General features: G+C 41.4%; 1 protein-coding gene across 1 annotated transcript; it reads right to left on the minus strand.

The window, feature by feature from the left end:
• Positions 1 to 62: 62 nt before the first annotated feature.
• On the minus strand, positions 63 to 23,519 carry b4galt6 (UDP-Gal:betaGlcNAc beta 1,4- galactosyltransferase, polypeptide 6). The gene is made up of 9 exons (XM_048253076.1): positions 22,584 to 23,519; positions 9,691 to 9,807; positions 9,166 to 9,279; positions 8,951 to 9,072; positions 8,472 to 8,588; positions 7,446 to 7,633; positions 5,758 to 5,880; positions 5,531 to 5,632; positions 63 to 3,799 (listed from the first exon to the last, which is right to left on the minus strand). Exons 1-9 carry the CDS (start codon positions 22,696 to 22,698, stop codon positions 3,652 to 3,654), a joined length of 1,146 nt encoding a protein of 381 aa, XP_048109033.1. The 5' UTR covers positions 22,699 to 23,519; the 3' UTR covers positions 63 to 3,651.
• Between the last annotated feature and the right edge of the window lie 1,807 nt (positions 23,520 to 25,326).

The following is a 25,326-nucleotide window of genomic DNA, read 5'->3' on the forward strand; positions in this document are numbered from 1 at the left end:
TAGCCTACCACAAAAAGGTTGATTAAATACAATAGAACTCATAAAAAAGACATCAGACAAGGTTTCACCGATATACTCTTTTTAATGATCAGTAGAGCGTACCGCAGTGAACAGACCGGCATAACTGAAAAGATTTCTGGAAAAACAATAGTCGTACCGGTCAATCAAGTCAGCCAGTCAGAGTTGTGAATTTGAAATTAGTGTTACAGTAAAACGGGCCCATAGGGAAACGGGTGCTTACAGTGAAAGAGTGCCCCCCACCACACCCCACCCCATCCAGACCCAAGAAGCAACAGATATACAGATAGACACCCATCCATGACCATAACCCTCAACCTCGGCCCGAACTCAACTATTTAACACCACTCTCATTGTTTTTTATGTTTTGTTTTTTTTAAAGGGCCACAGACTGACACCTTGACAGATAAATGAGTTATTGTACTGTTGTATTGTCTTTATTTTCGCTCCTTTGAAAAATAAATGTGCACTCTATTGGCATGTGAAAGCCCCAGCCACACTAGCACACTGCATCTCAGCAACCATGCAGAAGTGAAAAACAAAACACCTATCATTTCAAAATAAAAAAAAAAAGTGAAAAAATAAAATAAACTCAAGGCACAAATATGAATACTGCAAAAAATGTAACGCTCTACATTACAGCTTTGTAATAGTGAATACGTCCTTATAATCTTCTCTTTTAGCCCCCCTTTTTTGTTGTTTATTTGTATTTTTTGGGCTACGTCATTGAACACAGGACATGTGTGGAAGAAAGGTGGGGTTCCATTTGCGGTTCAGACAACATACTACTCTTGGCAGTGAGTCCCACATACACCCATCACAGGAATTTTACAAATGTGTGCGTGTTGGCCCTCTATCGTGATGAAAGGCTTAGGAACACACAGCCTCTACTGGCCTATGCCCAGTCCACCACAAGGTCCTTCTCAAACGGTCTCCCCACAACCCCTTCCAAGCTCCTTATGTGGAACTGGGATATGTGGAGAGGTTTGGCAGAATCTCAGTGCCCATAGAGATTAGGGACTGGGGGAATAACGTTAACACACTGGTAGGATTCTCAACTGTGCCTTTTGAGACCCAAAACAAGGCCCCCAACGAGGTCATATGTATACTAGGACAGATGAATACTATTTCTGTCTGCAATATGTTTGGGCTTCCTGTATATGCAAACAGTACACACACACACACACACACACACACACACACACACACACACACACACACACACACACACACAGTCATCTAAAAATATCAAATATCCCATTATTAGATTAGCTTTCAGTGCAGGAGGAGGAGGAAGAGAAGAGGGAAAGGAAAAAAGGAAACCGACTTTGGCACCGGACACACCAACACAAACAACATATGTGCACTTCACTGTTTTAAAAAATCTTTTTGGAATAATTCGTCGTCCGTCATCATTGGTCAGATGTGTACGCTGACGATTGTGAAACCCGTAGCGACAGGGCCAAATCAAATACAGACTTTACCTCTCCTGCCTTGGCAACCGTTACTATGTAAACAGCAGGAGATGGCTACCCAATACTACCCTTAGCCTATTTAAAAAAAAAAAAAAAAAAAAAAAAGAAAGAAGCACCAAGTCCTTCCTCGTACCTCAAAGTACTTCCTGGAGCTAATGCGCCTGGAAGAAGCAAAACACATCTGACTGCAAAGCACCCTGGGATGCTTGCATTAGCAGTTATCGCTCACCAATATGATAAATAACACAAACATCAACCGAAGAATTAAAGGAAAAAAAAGGACAATCAACGGCTGAACCTCTCTCTCTCTCACTCGCGCACACACACACACACACACACACACACAAAGATAACTTTAAAAACCTTAAAATAGAGAAAATGGAAAAAACTATATACAGACAGACAGACAGACAGAGAAAGAGAGAGCTCTATCTGCTGAGCGCTGGCACACTGGTCACAAAAAGCTCCAAGCTTCACAGGGCCCAGGGGCCACTCAAGAGCGCGAGCAAGCGCTCCCTCATCCTGGCCCAGCTGTCCAACAGACCGCAATGCAAAGCAATCACACACACACACAAGTACAACTGAACACAGAGTACACAATGCACTCCACAGACACACATACTCACACACGCTACACCCAATAAGAGGTGTTTAGCAGCTATGACCCCTGTTACCCCCCACCCCTCCAGAGCAAGGAGGGACCATCTACACTCCCCCCCTCTGCTTCTCATGTTCCATAGTGCACTTTAAAAGGAGAGAAGACACTACAGCTGAAAGAAAGCTCAACGCTTCTCCAATGATACGATGTCAAAAAGAAAAAGAAAGCAGAGAAGAGTAAGGCATGCACAACAGTGTTGTTGTTGTTGTTGTCGTCGTTTTAAACGGCCCCCCTCTTGCTTTTTCTCTTTGCCCACTACACCTGCTCGCTTTGATGGTCTCATTCTCCTCTTAAAGAGGGGACGCGAACAGAAAAAACAAATTAATCTACATAGCTGCCAAAAGAAGAGTGGAGAGTGAAACACAAGAATGTCAAAGGCAGAGGTGTGTGTGAAAGTGTGTGTGACGCACGCGCGCGAGTCTGCCCATAAACATCTACACACTCACACACACAGAGGCATATACACACACCAATCCCTGTTCACGGAATGCAACACGACACAGGAGTGCTTCAAATACTTAAATAAAACATGAAAAAATAAATACAAAAGAAAAAAATTCTAATAAAAAAAAAAAAAAAATCATCAATTTGCAACACATAAATCAAACCATTTAACTTCCTGGCAACTGAAAGGTCTTTTTTTTTCTTTAAGATATTCACTGCAACAAAAGAAAATAAACAAACAAAAAAGAAAAAAAGTCTGTTGGCTTCTGAGAGGCAGCCGAGAGGTGGCACGTTCTGCTGAGTGGGTGAAAGCAAGTGATTGACAGGAAACAGCGGTGAAAGAGCCTATGAGTGTTAGGTTAAGGCTTTGCAGTAAACATCCGATTGGTTGATTCTGGCACTCCTCGCCTCTTGGCTTGTAGTGTAATGTGGACATAAGTCGCATAAAGCCAGCAATGACATGCAGTGAGAATCAGAAAAGCACAAGTACTCCCTCACACACAGGCACAGGCGTACACGCACACACACACAAATTCATACATGAGGTATTCCCACACGTCAACCAAGTCTGCAAACACGCAATCAGACAGATATGTTTTTTGCTTTTTTCCCCCCTCTCTTGTTCAGCTAGCCCATCCAACACCACCCCACATTATTTACACACTGACATTTGGACGAGACCAAGTGCCCTGTACGCAATACACAAACGCCATGAAATCCTACAAGACACGCACAGCACACACACACACACACCTTTACTTTCACCTCTCAATATGACTCCATACACATACAGAAACTGATAAGACACACCTTGGACCAAAAAAAAAACAAATACACATTCAAAACGGACTTGAAACTGAAATGCGTCCAAACCACGAACACTCGGATCAGTTTAATTTGCCTACCCTTTTCCTAATTATCCTTCACCCTCTTCCTCTCTTCCTTTCTCTCTCACTAACACACACACCCCCCCGGGAGGAGCATATCAGACATGAGTGTGTGAGTGTATGTATGTATGTATGTATGTATGTATGTATGTATGTGTGTGTCATGCGTTCAGTAGTCTGCAATCGGAGCCAGCTCAGGGTGCAGGTTGACACTGATGTTCTTGTAGAGGCTGGAAGTGGACACCTCTGGCGTGTAGTTCAGATTGTTCAGGCCATCCAGGTGCTGGCGCTCCTTTGAGTAGCGCAACAATTTATATCTGAGAGAGAGAGAGAGAGAGAGAGAGAGAGATGGAGAGAGAGAGAGAGATGGAGAGGGAGAAAGGAGAAAGAGAAAGCGAGAGATAGATAGATAGAGAGAGAGAGAGAGAGAGAGAGAGAGAGAGAGAGAGAGAGAGAGAGAGAGAGAGAGAGAGAGAGAGAGAGAGAGAGAGAGAGAGAGAGAGAGAGAGGGGATAAAGACAGAGAGGGACGTAGAGAGTAAAAGTGACAGGAAGGAGTGGAAGAGAGGAAGAAAGCCAATTAAAAAAAGACAGACCAGTTTGAGTCCTACCCGCCTCGCACCTCTGAAGTTGGTCACTCCTCCGCTAATGCTACTAACCGGAAGTTGCAAAAGGAACACCCCTAAATGAGAGCCGTAAATATACCGGTACTCTGTTTCTAAAACTGATAGTTCCGGTCCTTGATTGGTTGAATCACATTCGATGCCATTGTATAAAGGCTGTCACACACAACCAGCGATCGCTCTACTACATACACTAGTGGTGACGCGATCACCCATTGCTTCAGTGGCAATACACTGACCAGACAGCTATTATGACCTATCAAAATCGCCCTGAAAACTAGAAAGGTGCCTGATTAGAGCGATGCGGCGGCGATGGTTGCCCGTCGTTCCACTTGCCGTGCGTGTTGCCGTCGCGTCATCGGCCGTGTGTGTAGGCCTTAAGGAGCAGAAACGCTCACCTTGACCGCATTTAGTTCTATATTGCTGCGCTGCCACAACTTGATACAAAAGTTACAGTTGCTGTGTCTCGACATTGCTTGGCAACCACTCTGATAGAGGAAATATATGTATTGGCGTAAGAATGATGATCTATGAATAAGGTTAAGTTATTGATTGAACTTTGCCAGGTATTTATAGCAACCATTTAAAAAATAAGCCACAAGTCCGTAGGTTCCACTGACTATACAACAGCTAAGGGGGTTTTAGGAATGCAGCATAAGGTCACTTCAAAGGAATGAGACATGCATCAAATGGAGTCTCTCCAACAATGACATGGGAGACAATGACTTTGCCGTCCTCAATGTCACAAATGAAAACTGTACAATAATTGCGAAGAATTGTGAAACATGACTTATCTCTAACAGTGATTCCCAACATAGCAAAAACAGTGAACATGATTGTGATGCAAACGTTAATTTTGCAAGGTGACAGTGCTCATGATCAATTATGGAAGTTTGATGGTCTGTCGACAATGAACCAGGTGATTTAATGAAGTGCTGAGTCCCTTTGTATAAGGCACTTTGCCATTGCAAAATGTCAGGAAAATCAGCTTACAAAGTGTCAATTTAATTTCCTATTATTTCAAAACCAAAACAGACAATCTTTTGCCATTTCAAACAATGACTAAAGTTATCTCACTCTCTCTCTCACACATACCATTTTCTTCTCAAAGGGATGGCCACTATCATATACAGAATGGCAAACAAAGGTCACGGAGACAGACACTTAACAGACACACTTATGGACTGCAAACGGCATGTGCCAAATCAGCAAACAGAGAAATGATTAGTGTCCTCAGGGGTACAGGGGAACAGAACTTCTTATCACAAAACCATACCCCCCCCCCTGGGAAACACACAAACACATGTGTGCTTGCCTGGGATGAACTGAACCGCAGGTGAGTGAGACATATAAACCGGTCATGTCAGTGAGTGTGTGAGTACATGACATGTTGGGTGTGTGTGTGTGTGTGTGTGTGTGTACCTACCTGCCCAAGAACTGCACCTCCCCCCGATGATGGTGTGGAATGGATTTGTATTTGCCAATCTCTCCCTCAGGTCGTGTTACATTGTAGCCAGCATAGGACACCCTAGGACAGTGGGGAGAGAGAGGACACATTACATCACACACTATTCTCTCTCTCTCCATCTCTCACACACAGACACACTCATGTACAGTACACATGCATGTCCAAACGCACGCACATGCACATACCTGTTCCACAGGTCGTCGTCCTCTCCTCCCCAGCCCCAGAATGCATTGGGAAAACCGTTGATCTTGCGGAACTGCTCCACCGTCAGCCCACTGACGCCCCCGAAGAACCCATTATAGGGCAGGCTGAGGACAAAGACAAGGCATTAGCGAAACACACTCCTCGTGTTCCCTCACAGAGACACAAAGAGACAAACATTCTCACACACACACACACACACACACACACACACACATACTGCGGAGCTCCTTTGAAATCCCACAGCACCTTAGCCCTTACAGCTGTTGGCTCAGAATGAACAGAACAAAATAAAATAAAAGGGAAAAGAAAGAAAATAAATTCTTACCCTCAGCTGTCACCTGCCAACAAGGGGTGACAAAAGACAGGGCTAAATATTACTGAGTTGCATACCTGCACACACACACACACGTGTGTTACACGAGCATGTGAGCGCACACGCGCACACACACTCCCTCACACACACACCTACACCCATCCTTCATGTTTAAGGAGAACACAAAGGGGATTGCGAGTTTCACACATATACAGTAGGCCCTTCTCCAGTCAGGCAACTGTATGTATGGCTCACATTCTACATACAAGTAGCCCAAACAACCTACCACGGACGAACGGACAGACGACACACACACACACACACACACACACACACACAGCCAGTTGGGTCCCTCTGGCCTTGAGGGGAAGAACAAGGGGACAGGTCCACTGCATGAGAGCTCACCAAGACACAAAGTACTCAAAACACACACACCAGCTCAGCATGAAAAACAGTAGAAGATTGAAGGGAGAAAAATAGAAGAAACGCTTCTTTGGATACAATACAATACAGTACAATACAATCCCTCGGCGAGATAACAAGGTGCGCCCAATGACCATGTCTGCATTGGCGAGTACTACAATGTGCAGATCAGCGTTTCACTTTCCTTAACCTTCACATTAATATCAGCCTACTTTTGTTAAAGGCTCATTAAGTAAACTATTCAAAACATGATGTATTAACAATCTAAGCATAAGTATCTGAATTCCAATTAGGCTATAGTATACCATATTAGTCAGAGTCTGGACTAGCCTACTACGCTTAGCTTAGCTATGCTGCACACATTTACACTTGCGTGCATGGCGGGGTTTAAAACATTATAGGCAAAGTAGTCTGTTTAACATCCAAAGACATTGTACTTCTCAAGAGTCAATAAACAATACAGTGAGCCATTTGAGATGGGAGACCAAGAATAAATAGGCGGTCAATAGTAAAACGACACGTCGCCTAAAAAAATTGCCGTCGACTAATTTTCATGGTCAATTACGACGACTAATCGCGGCAGCACTACTCTAGATACATGAGAATACAACAGCAACTGTTGGAAAAGCCTCTATCCAGGCATGATGACCTCAGAGAGAATTTGCTCTTTTATTTCTGATGAAATCTAGTTGAGGCATCATGACAATGTAAAAACAGGTAAATAATATGACATTAGGCATACACTGGTGGGAGAAGGACCTCATCTCTAAAGACTGCCTGGAGTGAATATTTAACAACCAAGCAGACACATTGCCACTGTATCTGCAAGGAGGGAGCTTGTGGCATTGTAAGACTGTGTGTGTGTGCGTGTGTGTGTGAGTGAGTGACTGCAAAAGAAAGTGAATGAGACTGTGTGATTGCTTGGAGACTTACATGTACATGTACTTGTCCAGCTTGGCAGCGAAGTGCCGAGGCATGTTGGTGCAGCCGTAATAGTTGCGGTCGTTCTCGGGGATGTGGTCCACGTCGTGGAAGACCAGACAGTCCCAGTCCAGGTCTTTCATGGCCTCACGGAATCCCACATTAAACAGCATCGCACGGTTAAAGGGCTGGGTACCCGTCTACGCGCACACACACACACACGCACACACACACACACACACACACACACACACAAAAACCACCAGACAGGTTCGGTTACTGTCTGAAACATTTATCAAGGCAAAACTTAACTAACCACCTTGTTCCCAGTCTATGGTATTTACATGTCGTCTTAGTGACCAGTGAATCGAAAATGACAGTGTTGTATATGAGAACACAAAATACAAAATTAAGGAACAGAAGCATGGGCTTACATGAAAATGGGCTTGCAAAAGTCTTCACATTCAAGTCAAATGTGAGTTGTTTACATTATTTCTACGGACTGTGACAGATCTGTTCAAGATGAGGACAGTTTCCTCATCCTAACAGAATCATCTCTCCTCCCCAGAGTCTATTAATAATGCACATGATGTGACTCAATGTGGCAAAGACTCAATGGAAGAACACAATCGAATCATTAAGTGATTGATGGTAAAGGGTTAACGCTAATTTGATTCTCAATCGACTGCAGTGGCAACCCCACATTCATTACAATAACAAAGCAATTACACTGAAATTCAACTGTCGCCTTCAGTTTGTTGTGATTCTGATGTGAACAGCAGCCCCTTCAGAGTCCAGCAGGGGGCAGCACTGACAGGGTGTCCAGGCAAGTGCATGTTCAAGTAGATGCGTACCATCATAAGGAAGGAGGCAATGAAACAGAGTGATACTGTGTGTGAGTGTGCGTACAGTATACACATGCTCAATGACACAGAAGACAAAGTTTCAGGCACTGCAGCAGTGGTGGGAGTTTTGGGCTCTCTCAGACTGTGCATGTTGAGAGTTTATGATTGCGTGTGTGTGTGTGTGTGTGTCTACCTGCTCGATAACGTAGAAGGCAAACTGAAGTCTCTGGCGCTGCAACATGGGTGTGAGGTGCAGCAGCAGGATGGGCAGGTGTTCATGACGATTCCTGAAGGGGATGAGAACAGCCACCTGAGAGAAAGAGAGAGAGAGATACAGATAGACACAGAGAGAGAGAGACCGACAGAGAGAGAGAGAGATAGAGAAAGAAAGATTAACCAAGAGAGGAAGAGACAGACAGAGAGAAAGAAAGAAAGAGATTAACAAACACTGACAACTATTATTCTCAGATGGATTTATTTCTGTCTGTGCAGGGTTTAGAGCAAGAAAAAGCGGTATACCTGACGTTATCGGAAATGTTAAAACCCACTATGTGTAATTGCCTATTTTCAAATCTTGACCAAGTCTGCCCATGTATGAATTCCAGCACAGTGCCTGAGAACTTTGCGCCCTGCATACTGAACATACTATGCGTATATAGAAGTGTTACGGACCTTCCAGCGGGGTTGGCAGTCCGTGGGTCTCCAGTGGCCTCCGTACTGAATGCCCAGCTGCTTGAACTTGATCTCCAGCTCCTCTACAGGAAACTCTGTCATATTTACCTCAATGGGGCCCTCTGCAAATACACACACGATACATCAAACATAAATACATGCAGACAAACACCATGACAAATCAACATACTCACGGGCCTTTGGCAGATACTCACTCATAGAGGGCAGGCGTTCTGGGCAGGGCAGGTTCAATGAGTAGGTGAAGTTCTCAGGGAGGTACGTGGTAGGCTGGACCACATACTCACTGGAGTTGTTCCCATCTGGGTAATCTGACACACACACACACACATTATTCATACAGGCCGCAGTGTTCAGAAGCATTGGAGGAATCCGAGCACTAAACTTGAATGAAATAGAGCTGAAATAAGCTCATCCTTTCATGCCTTTAGCACAGCACTCGGGATTCCGACAGAGATGTATCTGCCCGATAAACAAACTGCTGAATGCCACTTAATACAGCTTGCCTGCAGACTTATCTCAAAGTACCACCCTTCTTCAATGTCAGACTAAAAGGGCTGAAATGGCTGACTGTGGAGGACCAGCAGATCAAAGTGAGCGACAAAGGGAGGAGAGAAAAGCTGGCGATGGTCCACTTTTAGTCTGTCAGAGGTCCAGACGATGGCATCAAATGACATGGTCAGGTTCTGTGATAAGCTGAGGAGTACTGGGCGACAACTCACCTGTCCCATTGAGCGTGCTGTTCTTATTGGTGTAGAGCCGGATCATCTGACCAAATGTCCGCACGTTATTCCTCAATATTATCCCCTGAGCCTGTACCATGAAGTAGTATGTATTGGCTGTGGGAGAGGAAGAGAAAGATACAAGACACTGTCAGTGAGAGAGAGAGAGAGAGAGAGAGAGACTTTCTCACCTGACCCAATCACCCCATGTAGAGAGACACACACACACGCAGGCACGGAACCACTTTGCAGGTGCACATGTTCTCTCTCTCTTGCAGCAGGACTTGTCACCACTTAAGTCAAATTATGCTAGGTGCTTCTAAATCAACTGCTAACTGACAGGAAAGGAAAACAAAAGTTTAGCGATCAGGAAATTTTGCAAACACAGAAGGATTACATAGAGTGGCCATGAGACGCGAAGGGACATGAATGTGTTCTCCATTTGAGAAACGTAATCGATTGCGGACGTGCACAGACAGTTACAGACAAAGAGCGCATCGTTGGCCTTGGTTAGGCTACTTTCACTTTCTAGAGTGTGCATTCATTACATGAAAGATGCTTCATACCAAAACAGTGATCAAATATTATCAAATGCATCATGACGTGTTGTCACAAACACTTGTTCCTATTAGAAAATCAAAACCAAAATCATGTAAGTAAATACTATGTTAAGTGTGTTCTTTTATTGACGCCTGTAATAATGCGATTTCAGTTTGTAAAATGTATGCCCCCCAAAAAAAAAAACTGTATTAATCCCCTATGTGAAGCACTGAAGTGGGGGAATTCCCCCCCCCTTTAATTCTGAAGACTGGTCACTGATATCTATGGCAATCACAAAGGAGGGCTTTGCTTGCATTAACTATACAAGGCTAGTGTCACAAGACCACATGTTTGAAAACTCCAGCTTTGATTTTAATGTGGCATTTGAATCCGCAAACATCGGATAACGATGACATAGAAACCCATGTCGTTCCCCACCACCATGTTTTTAAAATGAAAATGGAATAATATGTATGTTCCCTAAGGCTTTTGCCAGTTTTATCTGTGAATTAGTACTGATGAATTTCTATTCATCCTTACAGCTACATATTGCAGTGGAATGGGTTTGAATGAGTTGTTTAATGTCATTATGCTGGCATGTAAATTTCATCACTTCAAAAAATATTATTTTCTTTCCCTGTGTTGATGCAGAATCACTCACTTTCGCATCTCAACTAGTCTTCGGTAGTCTGTACCTCATACGCAGCGCATCTTATACCAGATGCAGGGGCAGTGGAAAGTGGAAGTAAAGGGCTACGATCACACCGCCCAGGCTACTGGAGGCAGGACGCAACAAACAACTTTTACAAATAACAAATCCACTCGGCTGCTGTCTGGGGCTTTTGCCAAATGCACAAAATACAACCCTTACAGTCTTCTGAAACTCTAAAAGACATGGTTTCTTTTAACATGGTGGAGAAGAGTGCATTTGGCGCTTCAGTACTGTAGCCTCAGAAAAATATTAGAACTGTATGTGACAATCAGTAAGAATATCCTCTAGTTTTACAATAATAACAATTCATTAGGACTATTTTCTGCTAAAACATTAGCCGTATTTCAAGTTCAATGTACAGTGTGAGACATGACATCACAATCAGGAATTATTTGAATGAGACGGTAGTTTCACATAGATAAGTCTTTCATTTTTGCACTCTCTGGCTGACAGTCTTTGAAGTACCTTGCATATGCATCCGTTCTAGGCTCAATTTTAGCCTATGTTAAAATAGGGTCTACATAATTAGTGCATGTCTGGTTTGTGGGGGCGTGGCATTACGATAGTTGCTTCCCATGGTGATGTCAGTCAACCACCACGATGGACAATGACATCATCCATAGGCCCAACCCTACTCTCAATGCACCTTAAAATGTATTTCCCAAGTTTCCACAGAGACGGGAATGAAGCCAAGTGCTGCTTAGGTACATCACACCTCAACATTCATTATCTGCTACATCCCACAGAGGAGGATGGGATACAGACAGTCTGCTCAACATGGTTTAATCCCCAACGTACGCTTTCAGATTTCAGTACGATTTCAGATTTTTCCACCCTGGGACCAGGTTTCAAAAAAGTGCGGTTTCGAGCAATGCGTTTACAGGATTCGTTTGGACGATAGGCCAAGACGAAGCAAAACTGGGGCGTTTAACCCAAAAAGCGTCTCCGTGTGGACGGGGCCTAATGTTCAATGTTAAAATGATAATGATGTCAGTGATCACTGTATGGTTGCCTGTGTTAGAAATTGTAAGCTGATTAAAACCAAGCCACGGTTTATTTTTAAACGAAATTACAAACGTTTTAATGAACAAGCTTTTCTTCATGAAATCTATCGGAGTGATTTACACTTAGTTAGTGTTATGGATGATCTTCAGCTGGCCTGGTCTTATTTTAAAAAGACCTTTTTAGGCATAGTTGACAAACATGCCCCTATTAGAAGATATAGAGTGAGGGGCAGAGATAATCCTTGGTTTAATGACTCTATTGCAACTGCTATTAGAGACCGGAATGAAGAATGGATCAAGGCAAAAAGAAATAATAATGATAAATGTTGGTTAGATTATAGGGTATTAAGAAACAAATGCACACGATTAATAAAAAGTACAAAAAGTGCATATTATCTGAATTTAATAAATGAAAACCTTAATGACCCCAAAAAGTTTTGGAAAGCAATTAAATCTTCTTCAGGGGAAGTGCCACCCTCCACTATCCCCGAAGTTATAAAAACAAGCCAGGGTGAAGTAAGGGGTAAACAAAATATAGTGGATACTTTTAACAAGCATTTTATTAATGCAGGAATAGCCACTCAGTCAACACTCCCAGCCAATCCCACAAATTGTGTAACCCCCATTACAGACTCGTCTAATGTAAGTTTGAATAATTTCAAATTCATTTCTATATCTGTCTCTGAAGTACGAAAGGCACTGCTGGGCCTGGTACATTGGCAAGGAGGACTTGCACTCTGAGAGACCAGTAATCACACAAGGTTGGTTATTAGACCACTGTAGGGCCTGGACCATAAAAAGTCTGCTGGCCCAGACCAGATTGAACCGTATTTCCTCAAAACTGCTGCAAACTTGATTGCTGGTCCTATCTCCTCCATTTTCAATCTAAGCCTGCACAGTGGTTCTATTCCAAAGTCATGGAAATCTGCATTTGTACTCCCACTTTAAAAAAAAAAGTGGAGACCCATCAGTCTTAGACAATTACCGTCCAATCTCCAGACTATCCGTCTTGGCTAAACTATTTGAATCTCTTATAAATGAGCAATTAAAACAGTTTTTTAGCTGACAACTGTATTTTAAGTCCTACTCAGTCTAGTTTCCGACAAGGACACAGTACAATTACGGCTGTAACCTCTGTTGCAAATGATATTGTTAATGCTTTGGATAACAAAAATGTGTGTGCTGCCCTATTCATTGACTTATCTAAAGCATGACACCGTTGACCATAATCTTCTTCTGCAAAGACTGCAAAGCATAGGTTTAAGTAGCACTGTGCTAAATTGGTTTTCTAATTACCTGAGTGATAGATCCCAGTGTGTGGCATTAGATAACTGCACCTCATCCTTGCTAGAAGTAAAAATGGGTGTCCCTCAAGGATCAGCTTTGGGTCCTATATTATTTTCTATTTAATTTAGGTATGACTTTGAACCAAACTAAGGCTCATCTTTATGCAGATGACACTATCTTGTACACCTCTGCTAAATCATTGAAAGAAACAATTAATAATTTACAGTCTGCCTTTAGTCAGGTACAAACATCTCTGGTAGGATTAAAATTGGTATTAAATGCTAAAAAACCAAATCAATGGTTTTTACACGTTCTCATTCTCCTATAGATTTGTCTATTTTAACACGAGATGGTACCCCAATAGAGTAACTTCCTACAAATACCTAGGTATTTGGTTGGATGAAAAACTGTCTTTTGGGGTACATATTGAGAGCCTTTTAAAAAAACTCAGACCCAAGTTAGGTTTTTATTTTAGATTAAAGAAGTGTTTTCCTTATTCAGCAAGGAAAAGGTTGGTGCAGAGCACATTCTTATCATTCTTATTCTTATCACATTCCTATTATACGGTGACCTCATTTATATGCACTCCTCTTCATCTTTATTAAAAAAATTAGATGTAGTATACCACTCAGCCTTGCGTTTCATTACAGGTGCAGCAGCCAGGACTCACCACTGCATTCTGTATGAAACTGTACAATGGTCCTCCCTCTTCCTCAGAAGGAAGTTCCATTTATTGATTTTCATTGCTAAAGCTCTAATGGGTAAATTATCCCTCCACATTTCATATTTGCTTTCTTATCATAATAGTGTTTACAGGACAAGGTCGTCAGAAAAAATATTATTAGTTCAGTGTTTCCCACAAAATTGGATTCAATTTGTGGCGGTAGCTGACTTGGACGGGGGTGTATTAAGATCGTCTTGGTAGTGTATAGGTCTAATTGAGTGCCTGTCACTTTAAGACGTTTGAGGGAACCCTTGCAATTGTAACACAGTTGAAAGGCTGCTGATGTGTGGATGCAATTCATAACGTTTTCTACATTTGGGACAAGCACTTTTGAACTTTGGAAAACACTTTTCCATTTACATTGGGATTTTGCAAACATTCAGTGTCAGAGTCAATAAAATGAGCCCTTCAACGAAATTGACAAGCAGCTGTAAGTAGGCTAAGCATGCTAAATTCGACATCCAAACAGTATTCTAACGTTAGCTTTGAGATACTGCTTGATTTCATAACTTAACTTAGTTTAGTCTCTTCAATGTAGCCTACTATGTTGTGATAAGACCTTAGCAGAGTTCACTTCAATGCAGCAGTTTTGAACAAATTTGCACAGCATGGTCATGGATGCTAAGCGGATTTAATAGCAATTTAGCCAGACGTCTTCTATGCAATGCTTCTATGTGGCAACAACAATCCTTCAACAATCGTGAATATTTTGTTAATGCACATTGGCAGCGGGCTACAAGAGAGAGCGGGGCGGGGCAAGGAAAGGCTGCGTGCGTAAAAAGCGCAGCTCAATGGCAATGCAAGGATCTGACCTTATATTTAATTTAAATTAAATTAAATTAAACATAGAATATTAATCTGTGGCGGCCAATTTTTATTTCGTGGCGCCCCGCCACAGATTAGTCAATGTATGGGAAACACTGTAGTTATTTCATCAACAAGAACAGAACTTGGTAAAACAGCTCTCTCATCATATGCACGTAAAGTTTGGAATGAACTTCAAAACAGCCTAAATCTAGAATCACTTCCATCTTTCAATACTTTTAAAAATCTTTTAAAGTCAACTCTGACAGAACAGTGTAATTGTTTTTAACTGGTGCCCTTTAATGTTGTATGTCTGTATTAGCTTAAGTTAAGTGTAATGTCTTCATTGTGTTTGTATAGTGTATGTACAGAGATTTGTGGTGTGGTATGTAACTTTGTCCTGTCTTTTATGTATATATATTTTTTTGTAACTTTTTGCCGCCAGTCTTGGCCAGGACTCCCTGGGAGAAGAGTTACTGTAACTCAATGGGACTTTTCCTGGTTAAATAAAGGTTAAATAAAATAAAAAGATTGAGCTTGGTCTGGTGAAAGCCAGACTAAGACACTCTGGCAATGAGTAATAATGCACGTTACTTTTACCCCTTGCATCGCGAGGAACCAATCACATCGGTGTATCTGATGGGCGGGCCATGAGGCGAGCTAAACAGATGACGACAGTACTGCGCTAATGCAGCGCAAATCAGTCAGTAAACATTTGTCGTAGTGTTATCCAATTGCGTCAAAGTCCGGAATCAGTCAGTAAACATTGGTTGTAGTGTGATCCAATTGCGTGCAATGAGATTTTCAAATGCATGCTTGGTGCCACCCCTTGAGTTGGGCCATTTTCATTATTCGTGGCCAGATACAAGGATACAAGGATACAAGGAAGTTTATCGTCACATGCATATAGTTACTGGAAGTAAGAAATGCAGTGAAATTATGTCTGGTGTCAGCCTATTTGTGCATTAATGGGGGTAAAAAGTGCAGTAGAAGAGGGGTTAGATCCTTAATCTTTCTAGATTACCAGGGTCTGGATTTTCCAGGCTATAAATACAGCACAAAACAAGAAATTTGGCAAGAAACAAATAGTTTGTGTGCTACCAAAGTTGTCCAATAAATATTAATAATAATAATAATAATAATAATAATAATAATAATAATAATATCTCAATATTTTTTGTGATTTTGACGATAAAGTTAATTAGTCGATATCCTTTAAAAAATTGTTTTTGTTAAAGTCTGAGTTACTTTACAGCTCATTATTTATGAATAGTATCATTACAATAATAACCAATAACCTAACCTGTGACTTTTTAACTTAATCAACCAATGCATTGTCACTCTATGACACATTTCCAATTCTGCCCCACTTGGGTGTGTGTGCGGCAATGACATGGTCTAGCCAGCTACATTAGAGAAGATGAATAGGCCTAACAGTTTCCCAAGAGAAAGTCTGAAGCTGAAGTTCCTTTCAAACCTTTACATAGGATTCACTGTAACACTACGAGCAGACCAACAGAGTAGCTTACATCTCAGTTATTTCCTTCTATGTTTTGTTTTAGAGCAATCACGTAGGCTAGCATTCCAAGTTACAGAATAGAAACTAATGCGTTAGCTTATGGCTAATGTATATGAGAAATCCCATAGAGATGCTAAAGGTTAGCATAATCGGTAAACGTAGATATTTAGAGTTTAACTTCAGTCCATTTACAAAAGAGTTACATGAGAATAGTTATTTGTTTACAACTGACTATTAAAATACTCAAAGGCTAATGTTTTCTCTCCATATAATACCGTGTAGGAAAAAACGTGACTGTCTCATCAATGCTACTTGAACAGAAGTAGCCGCATTAAAATCCCAAGTAGGCTACTCTCGCTGCACAAAATAAACATTAGGCTGCGTGGGACAACGTTGTGACCCACTAGTGATCACGTGACACTTGCTCTGCTGCACTTCTCCCGCATAGCCTACCTCCTGGGAATGTATGAGTCTTCCGTGCGTGATTTCGAGTGTAATTTAAATACTCGATAATGTCAATTTGCACATTGTTAAAACAACAATCACGATATTATCGCAGACAATATATATTGCCCACCCCTAGTTTGTACCTGGGTGCATTAAACTATTGTAACATTTCTACTCCCAGAGGCCTTCCCTACCAGAGGATAGGTGTGAAATGGACCCTGTCTAAGCAGTGAAGTGAACTCAACCGCTGGTCAAGGACTAGTGCCGTCAAAGATGCTCCATCTAAGTGGCTTTTATCAAAACACACACTTTATGTTCCGTGCTTTGGCAGCATACCAAAGCCAACTTTTTACATTACTCCTTCAGGTGACATTATGGGTTGCATGAACTACAGATGGTCTTGTTTTCTGAAGTCTGTTGCTGTGAGGCCAAAAAAGACAGCTTATGTCATTGCAAACTATCAAACATTTAACATTTATGTTGTGCTCTACTCTCAATGAAGTATATAGGCCAATGCTTATTATGTCAAGGAAATGTCTGGTGCTCTTTCCAAAGACAGAATTGAGACTGCAATCTGAAGACTTAAATGCCATTTGGAGTTGTATTTATCGGAGTCAAGTGAAATACTGTACATTCATCGTCTTCAATATCAATATTATGTTGTATTTCCCGATACAACACAGGCTGGTAGACATGCCAAGCACTAAGACAGTAATACAATGGTGGCCAGCAGACTGTGTTGTTGTTGTTGTTAGGCCTATCATTGCCTTTTGAAAATTTCACCAACTCAAATTCTTAGTCGCTGTACTTTATTCTTAGTTCCTTATAATTTGCATTGCTAACTTAACTTTCACAACTATGATGCAATACCACTAAAGAACAGCCATAAAGAAAGCAACACAAAATTGAGCGAAAAACTGGGGAAGTTCATCTTCCGGCTCTCTCTATAGCCTTCCTACCACAACTATGACTAACCAACAGCAGCTTGTGACTCCATTGGTTTGCGTCAGCTCATCAAACTACTAAAGTCAGCGGCCACAGTTCTGTAAGTAGGCCGTCACACACATAACATGTCACCATTCAGACACAAGAGCAAGAAAGCCACGACAGGGTGGCTGAGTGGTGGTGACAAAACGTGCAACACTTTTTGCTCTCCTCAGGCCATCCTTAAAAATATTTTCGTTTGCCGTAACCCGACCGACCCTGTCAATTTAGAACCGACCCAAATATTATTTTTTCCCCTTTTTAGTCCCGACCGACTTGCGGGTTGTAAATTTGCGTTAATACCGACCGATTGTTTTTTTACTCTAAACAACCAATACAAATGCAATAAAATAATAGTTCTTTTTTAGTAGGCCCAAGTATTGTGAATATAAATTGCCTACATGCAAAGCGTGGCCCAAAAAAAAAACCTGTGGCGCCATCTCTACACCATTGGTTTTACGCGATGTCACTTCGTTTCATTCACACAAACTGATAACGCTGTTACGAAGTTCTGGAAGAACTGTGGCCAGATCTTTTCTCATCCCTTCTCCCCTAGTCTAGCGGTGACCGTGGTCGGAGTATTGAAATTGGTTGTGGTCTATTCAGCATTTCTCAAAATATGGGTCCGCAACATGGAGACTGCTGAGTCGTGGAGTGAAATTAGGCCCGTGCTTCATCTGATAATTTGCTGCGAAGTTGATCAAGAAACCGATGGATCGAAAAAAAGAAAACAAACGTTTCTGCTATCGATGTCATTAAACATGGAGCCCTACAATTAAGTGGTGGTATGAGCATTCATTCAATGCGCTGCCTGCGCCTTGAGAAACTGAAACTAATCGATAACGCGTTGGTATCAAAGCTCCGCTTCAACCTGTTGGAAGGCTATTTATTTATTTATTTAACGAAACTTAATAGAACGACGTTTTTTTTGGAACTTCCTTAGAAACAGAGCAGAGACTGTATAATACACTGTATAGCATTGAGTATTGTATAGTCAAATGTCAATATAACGTGGCCAAGAGCTATTGTAGCCTTCTTTCTGGGTACATGTAGATGAGCCCTATGACCCAAAAGTCTGCCATGACCAGGCCTCAGGTCAAAGAAGTTTGAGAAAGGCTGGTCTATATAACCTGCATCAGAATTAGGTTTGCAATGGAATTTGAAGGCACGGGTTGAAGACCGGTTACGTCAACGATATGCACATTTGTGTAAATTCATTCCTAGGTAATCAACATGACCAAAATTGAACTTTTTTTTTTTACTTTGAATCTTGAAAAAAAAAAAATATTGACCTACCTAACCCACCCATTTTTTTAATTTTTTTTTGGCTGTTACTGCAAACAAAAATATTTTTAAGGATGGCCTCAGTTCATGTGTCTGAGAAGGGTAGATCCGCAAATAATAATTTACCAATGTCAGTGTTTCCCATACATTGACTAATCTGTGGCGGGGCGCCACGAAATAAAAAAAATAAAAAAAATCGTCCGCCACAGATTAATATTCTATGTTTAATTTAATTTAATTTAAATTAAATATAAGGTCAAATCCTTGCATTGCCATTGAGCTGCGCTTTTTACGCACGCAGCTTTTCCTTGTCCCGCCCCGCTCTCTCTCGTAGCCCGCTGCCCCTCCTCTGCATGTGCATTTAACAAAATATTCACGATTGTTGAAGGATTGTTGTTGCCACATAGAAGCATTGCATAGAAGACGTCTGGCTAAATTGCTATTAAATCCGCTTAGCATCGTGACCATGCTGCGCAAATTTGTTCAAAACTGCTGCATTGAAGTGAACTCTGCTAAGGTCTTATCACAACATAGTAGGCTACACTGAAGAGACAAAACTAAGTTAAGTTATGAAATCAAGCAGTATCTCAAAGCTAACATTAGAATACTGTTTGGATGTCGAATTTGGCATGCTTAGCCTACTTACAGCTGCTTGTCAATTTCGTTGAAGGGCTCATTTTATTGACTCTGACACTGAATGTTTGCAAAATCCCGATGTAAATGGAAAAGTGTGTTTCAAAATTCAAAAGTGCGTGAACCTTTATTTTAACTATGTAGAAAACGGTATGAATTGCATCCACACATCAGCAGCCTTTCAACTGTGTTACAATTGCAAGGGTTCTCTCAAACGTCTTAAAGTGACAGGCACTCAATTAGACCTATACACTACCAAGACGATCTTAATACCCCCCCACCCCCGTTGTACAAGTCAGCTACCACCACAAATTGAATCCAATTCTGTGGGAAACACTGAATGTGCCAACTTCATGCAAATTTGCTGATGTCTGGCAGGTTTAAAGTAAAAAACATAACATCCATCCACTTCTGTCCAGGTTCTATAGAATTTTAGAATACTACTCACATTTCCAGTGATATAGAATGCGAATTTGGATTTTGTCCCAGGAAACAGATTGTCAACCGAGAACAAGTTCTGACAAACAGCATATGGCAACAGGTAGGCCTAGCCCTTCAATTCTTCAGTGTTTGTTCCACTTGTATGCAACACAGACATACAGTATAATCCCCTGGCCATTTCTGAATTCTTCTAAACATCCGCTCAGCAAAAGGACCAATGCTAAAACACACTAGCAGATCTCAGGAGAGACTTTCGCTACTTTAACATCTGTCTGCCTAAAGCACATCTTCCCTGGCTCTGGCTCTCTGCTTGCCAAGGGACAGCTTAATACAGCTGATTGCAAACTGAGCAGTCCTAACAAGTCCACTGCTATATCAAAACACCAGCAGCATGTACACATTGGCAACCCAACATCTACTCAACAACATGAGGCCAACTTTAAAGCTTGCAAAGAGTGATGGGCTAAAAACTGTCCAGTCAAGTGGTCCGTCTCCCACATGAAGCCATGTTGATGCAGGCCGCCTCAAATCAGCCATAACTAGGCTACTTCACACATATGCATTGTGATGAGGGTTTGGCGCACTATAACTAGTGCACTAAAACAACACACTCCTCTCATTATAGGCCACACCTTATGAGTTAGGGTGCAATTAGCTAAATCACTGGGTGCTCTGGATGGTTGGCACCCAGAATGCAAGCAATCATGAGAACAGACACAAATGCTGAAATGTTTGGGTCACATATATGCCGAGTCAAGCATTGTTTTGAGATGGTGAAATTGCCTGCAGGTTTTTCCTCATGGCTAGGCAGCAGGAGCACACATACACAGACACAAACACACAGACACACACACTACCTGACCCCTCCCCGGCCCAGTCACTTAACCATATGATGCCCCTCTTTGCTCCACCGCATCAATGCACCACATGTCAATGCTCAGAGGGAAATGACCTGTCAGTGGCAATGACTTGACCCCCGACATAACTTTTGCTTTAGTCAATACATCTTACTTGACTAGGAACAACCAGAAGGTCTAAAATCAAACTGAGGTAATTGCCAAAAATTATGGGTGTGCGATCCTTTTCTGCCATTCAACTAGTATGCTACAAATAACTACAAAAACAATACCCTGCTGAAAAAAACAGCTAGAAACCAGCTTATGCTGGTAGCTGATTTTAGCTGGTCTTTGCTGGTTTTCTTCCAGCTCTTGATGGTCTTTGCTGTTGTAGCTGGTTGGGCCACCAGCTGGATATGCTGGCGTGACCATCTGAGGAAGCTGATCATGGTCGTGTAGGATACAGCCGGTGCAAGATGGTCATGCTGGTGACCAGCCTGTCAAGCTTAACATTGTTGGTGTAAGATGGTCATGCTGGTATGCTAGAATGACCAACATAAGCTGGCATAGCCAGTTAAACCAGCAGTGTAGACCAGCAACACCAGCTAAAATTACCAGCTTGAAGTGGTATGACAAGCAAAACCAGCTGAATTACCATCGTAAGCTGGGTAAACCAGCTGAAGGTATGTTTTTGCAAGAGTTTTGCTGGTCTAGCAGGTCAACCATCATAGGGTGGTCAAACAAGCTGGTTAACATGCTGGTCAACCAGCAAACCACCTTAAGCTGGTCATGCTGTTTTTTTCAACAGGGTATGGACAAATTTACCTTAAGAGCCATAATACAAGCAGCAACAAATAATATAAGCCATCATCAGCCCAAGAGAACTCACAAACTAAGAAAAGGGAACCACTCTCATTTTGCATGGTCATGCTTTTTCAAGATAAGACTGTGGGACAGCCTTACCTGTGTATGACAGCTATCTATAACATCTACCTAACGTTATCTATAATACTGTTAAAATATACCGTAGGCGTACCCTAGAGTTAAACATTTTGACGACCTGGATAACGGTAACGTTTCCTGTTACTATCAGACTAATTTACACCACAGAAAGGTTAGGGTTACACCAATGAGGCGTATAATTAAACAGTTAATTAGATAATCAAGATTACACTCAGCACTTCACACCAACAGGCGGATACTAGATGCTGTCCACAATCCGCAAATAAATCATTAACTTTACAACCACCTAGCGAGCCTACTGGATAGCTAGCGCCATAGTTTATTACTTCTGTGATTTGCCATCTCAGAACACCGATAACAGCTGTGGCTACATGCAAATGACCACGACTCGACTGATATCTGCCGTTACCCAAATACTACATCAACGATAAAAATGAATGAGCTTGGATAATGTTTGCAAACAGCTGACTAGGTGGAACGCTAGCTGACAAGCTAGGATACCCATCTACATGCTATTGCTAGCGCTACTAATGAATGAAGTCCAGCCAATTGGCTTAGGGGTAATTTAACTAGCGGGAGCTTAGCAATGGTATGTGTTTGATTGTATTAGCTAGCTAGCTAGCTAACATTGCAAAGTGGTTTCAAACAAGCAATGAATGAAGAGCTCATATGATAACATTAATCAACAATAAAGTCAGTAAAAAATGAAACTCACCTATACCAGGAGCCACATAAATGAAGTACAAGCAGGTCGTAGACATTGAAAAGAAAAAAATGAAGGCCAAAAAGGAGCGGTTTGATAACCGCAACAGCCGTCTCAAATTCAACATTTTGCTGCGAGCCTACACTAGCTAATGGACAGGTCCATAAAATACTGCTCACTAAATACAAATGACTTTGCTTGATATGACAAAAAGCGGATATCAAAGACACCAAACAGGTCCTGCGAAACTCAATGCATCCATAAAGTCCGCATCGTTCTGCTAACGGTTATAGCCAGGGATGCAGTGAAAATGCTAGCTAAATCTATGCTAGCGATCTAGGCTAGCTTGCCAGGGAAAAAAACGAATAGCTACTCCACTCAGGAAATTTCCAGATCGAAAAAGCAGGCCCTGATCAGTCACTGTTGGGGCTTTCATAGCATCGTCGATCGGGCATTCTGAAATTGGTGATGATATGGTTCGATATTTAAAAATATTATTTTATGGATACCCATGATAACGTTTCATGTTTCGATGTCATGCTTCGCCGGCAACGAATGACCACGGGGGATTCGGGTGTGTGCGCCGCCTCCTCCCACTCGCAAGCCTAGCGATGTTTCCAAAACACTACCTAAGCTGACCACTTAGGTAACTAGCGTGCTGAAATCTAACACCGGTAATTGCTTTAATCTTAAAGCAGAAGGTGAATCCCGCTATAGCATTACGACATTAACATTAAACATCAAAGTAGGCGCAAGTTCCGGTATAGACTAAGCTCAGTTTTCGTTCCATCTCATTTCTGCTGGCGATACAGCCATGGTGGGTGTTGCCAGCCGTGCCTTCCTCCTTCTCCTTCACTTGTCAGCTTTCTCCATGGCAACCACTATACTGCAGTGAATTGTGGGTTCATAAGGTTGCGTTGCTGTGATGACCGGTGACCGCCTGACCCGCCGGTCACATCGTCTTAACACGGGATGTAGTTCTAGGCTATCAGCAGAGAGGGTTGAAGCGGATCTTTGGTATCAGAGTGCCACCGGCGTGAATCGTCTGTTGCAACAAAACAGTTGGGTTGATTATGTGTCATAAGCTAAATTGTGGAATGGGACAACACGTGGGTTAAATTATGGCGACACTTCCCTTGTGAAAAGGGAAGTGTCCCTTTGGGACAAAATATAGTAGGCTAATCTTATGCATACGCCCCATTTTGAGTTTTTTTGCCCGACATTGGATCTACTTAGGAGATAATTGCTCCTACATACTTTGGCCTATAATCAAATAGATAGCAAGGTGACATTGATATGATGTTGATTTTCCATCCAAATCATCATTTTGTTTGAGATTGAAATCTCAATGGTAAATAGACATTGAATCAGCATTACAATCCTGACATCCCATACAGAAAAATAATATATTCACATATATGCAGCTTGAACATATTCCAGTATAAGAACATGTATGTTAAATAAATATATTTACATCTATGTTAAATAGATATATTTCCATGTATGTATCAATATTTTTCAAAATATAAGTAAATATTCAATATTGGCCACTTTCTTATATTTTATGCATATAATTAAATATATTTAAATATATGACACTAAGAAGCATGATCACATGACCCTTGATGAAGATTCTGATCACATGATCTATATATTTCAGACATATATTTCTGTAATATAGTTCATATTCTACTATGGTTTGATATTTTCCGCATTGATCAATAAATATTTCACTATTGTGTTTACTTAAAATCAGTATAAAGAGGAAGCAGGGTTTCTACACATTTTCCATTTCAAAATTCCAAAAACTTTTTCCATACTCAAATTTCAAAACTTCTCGGTAGATTTTTCTGACCATATTCTCGACATTGCGGCCACTTCTGGTTTGGGATAACTCGGTGAAAACAAAGGTATGGACAACTGAAGTGAATTAAAAAATGACACTTAATATTTGTCCATTTAGCTGGGTCATTTTTAGTTGTATCATAGTTGTATGTTGATGATGGGGACTGACAGTTACACTACACAACAGTAGGAATGGTTCATTATGACCTGAGTGAAGTGATTAGTACTGCAAATGCAATAGTCTGGAAACAATTTCTCCATACCCTTGTTTCTTTTTTCCATACTTATCCAGACCTGGAAATTACTAAAATCAAATTCCATACTTTTCCAGGTTTTCCATACTGCGTAGGAACCCTGAGGAAGAAACACAAAACACTTCTGTTATCTTTTATTCTATTTTATTGAAAATCTTTGTTTTTGTTATGGAACCTCAGTTCTGTCACTTTGGCATTTATTGCCTGGCCCAGCAATCTGGAGTGAGTGTCTGGCCAGGGAACTACTTTAGGGTGGCCTCTGAAAGACAGAACATATACAAATAGAACATGCAAAATATTAGTGACACAAGTGCAAAAACACTGTTGAGTTATCACGATAATTGGAGATAAATACAAAGTGAGTTGGAGAGAAAGACATACAAATAAAATAAACTCACCAATTATCGTCTTAGTCCTCTCAGGGTTCAGGTATAGAAGTGCCTCCTAAAAAATAGCACAATCAATGAGGACCTCAAATAGTTACAGTTTACTAGCACAGAAAAGATCTATGATGGTGAGGCTAAAATGTGGAGCACACATTATGTTACATTGCTGGGTCCCACATATACTTACATTCTTGTACTATATGTATTAAATATATTGTAGCCATCTATTTAAATATAAGCTGGATGCAGCTGCATGTGAATATATTTTTC

The sequence above is a fragment of the Alosa alosa genome, chromosome 9 (assembly GCF_017589495.1).
Source record: "Alosa alosa isolate M-15738 ecotype Scorff River chromosome 9, AALO_Geno_1.1, whole genome shotgun sequence".
NCBI classification, from domain to species: domain Eukaryota; kingdom Metazoa; phylum Chordata; class Actinopteri; order Clupeiformes; family Clupeidae; genus Alosa; species Alosa alosa.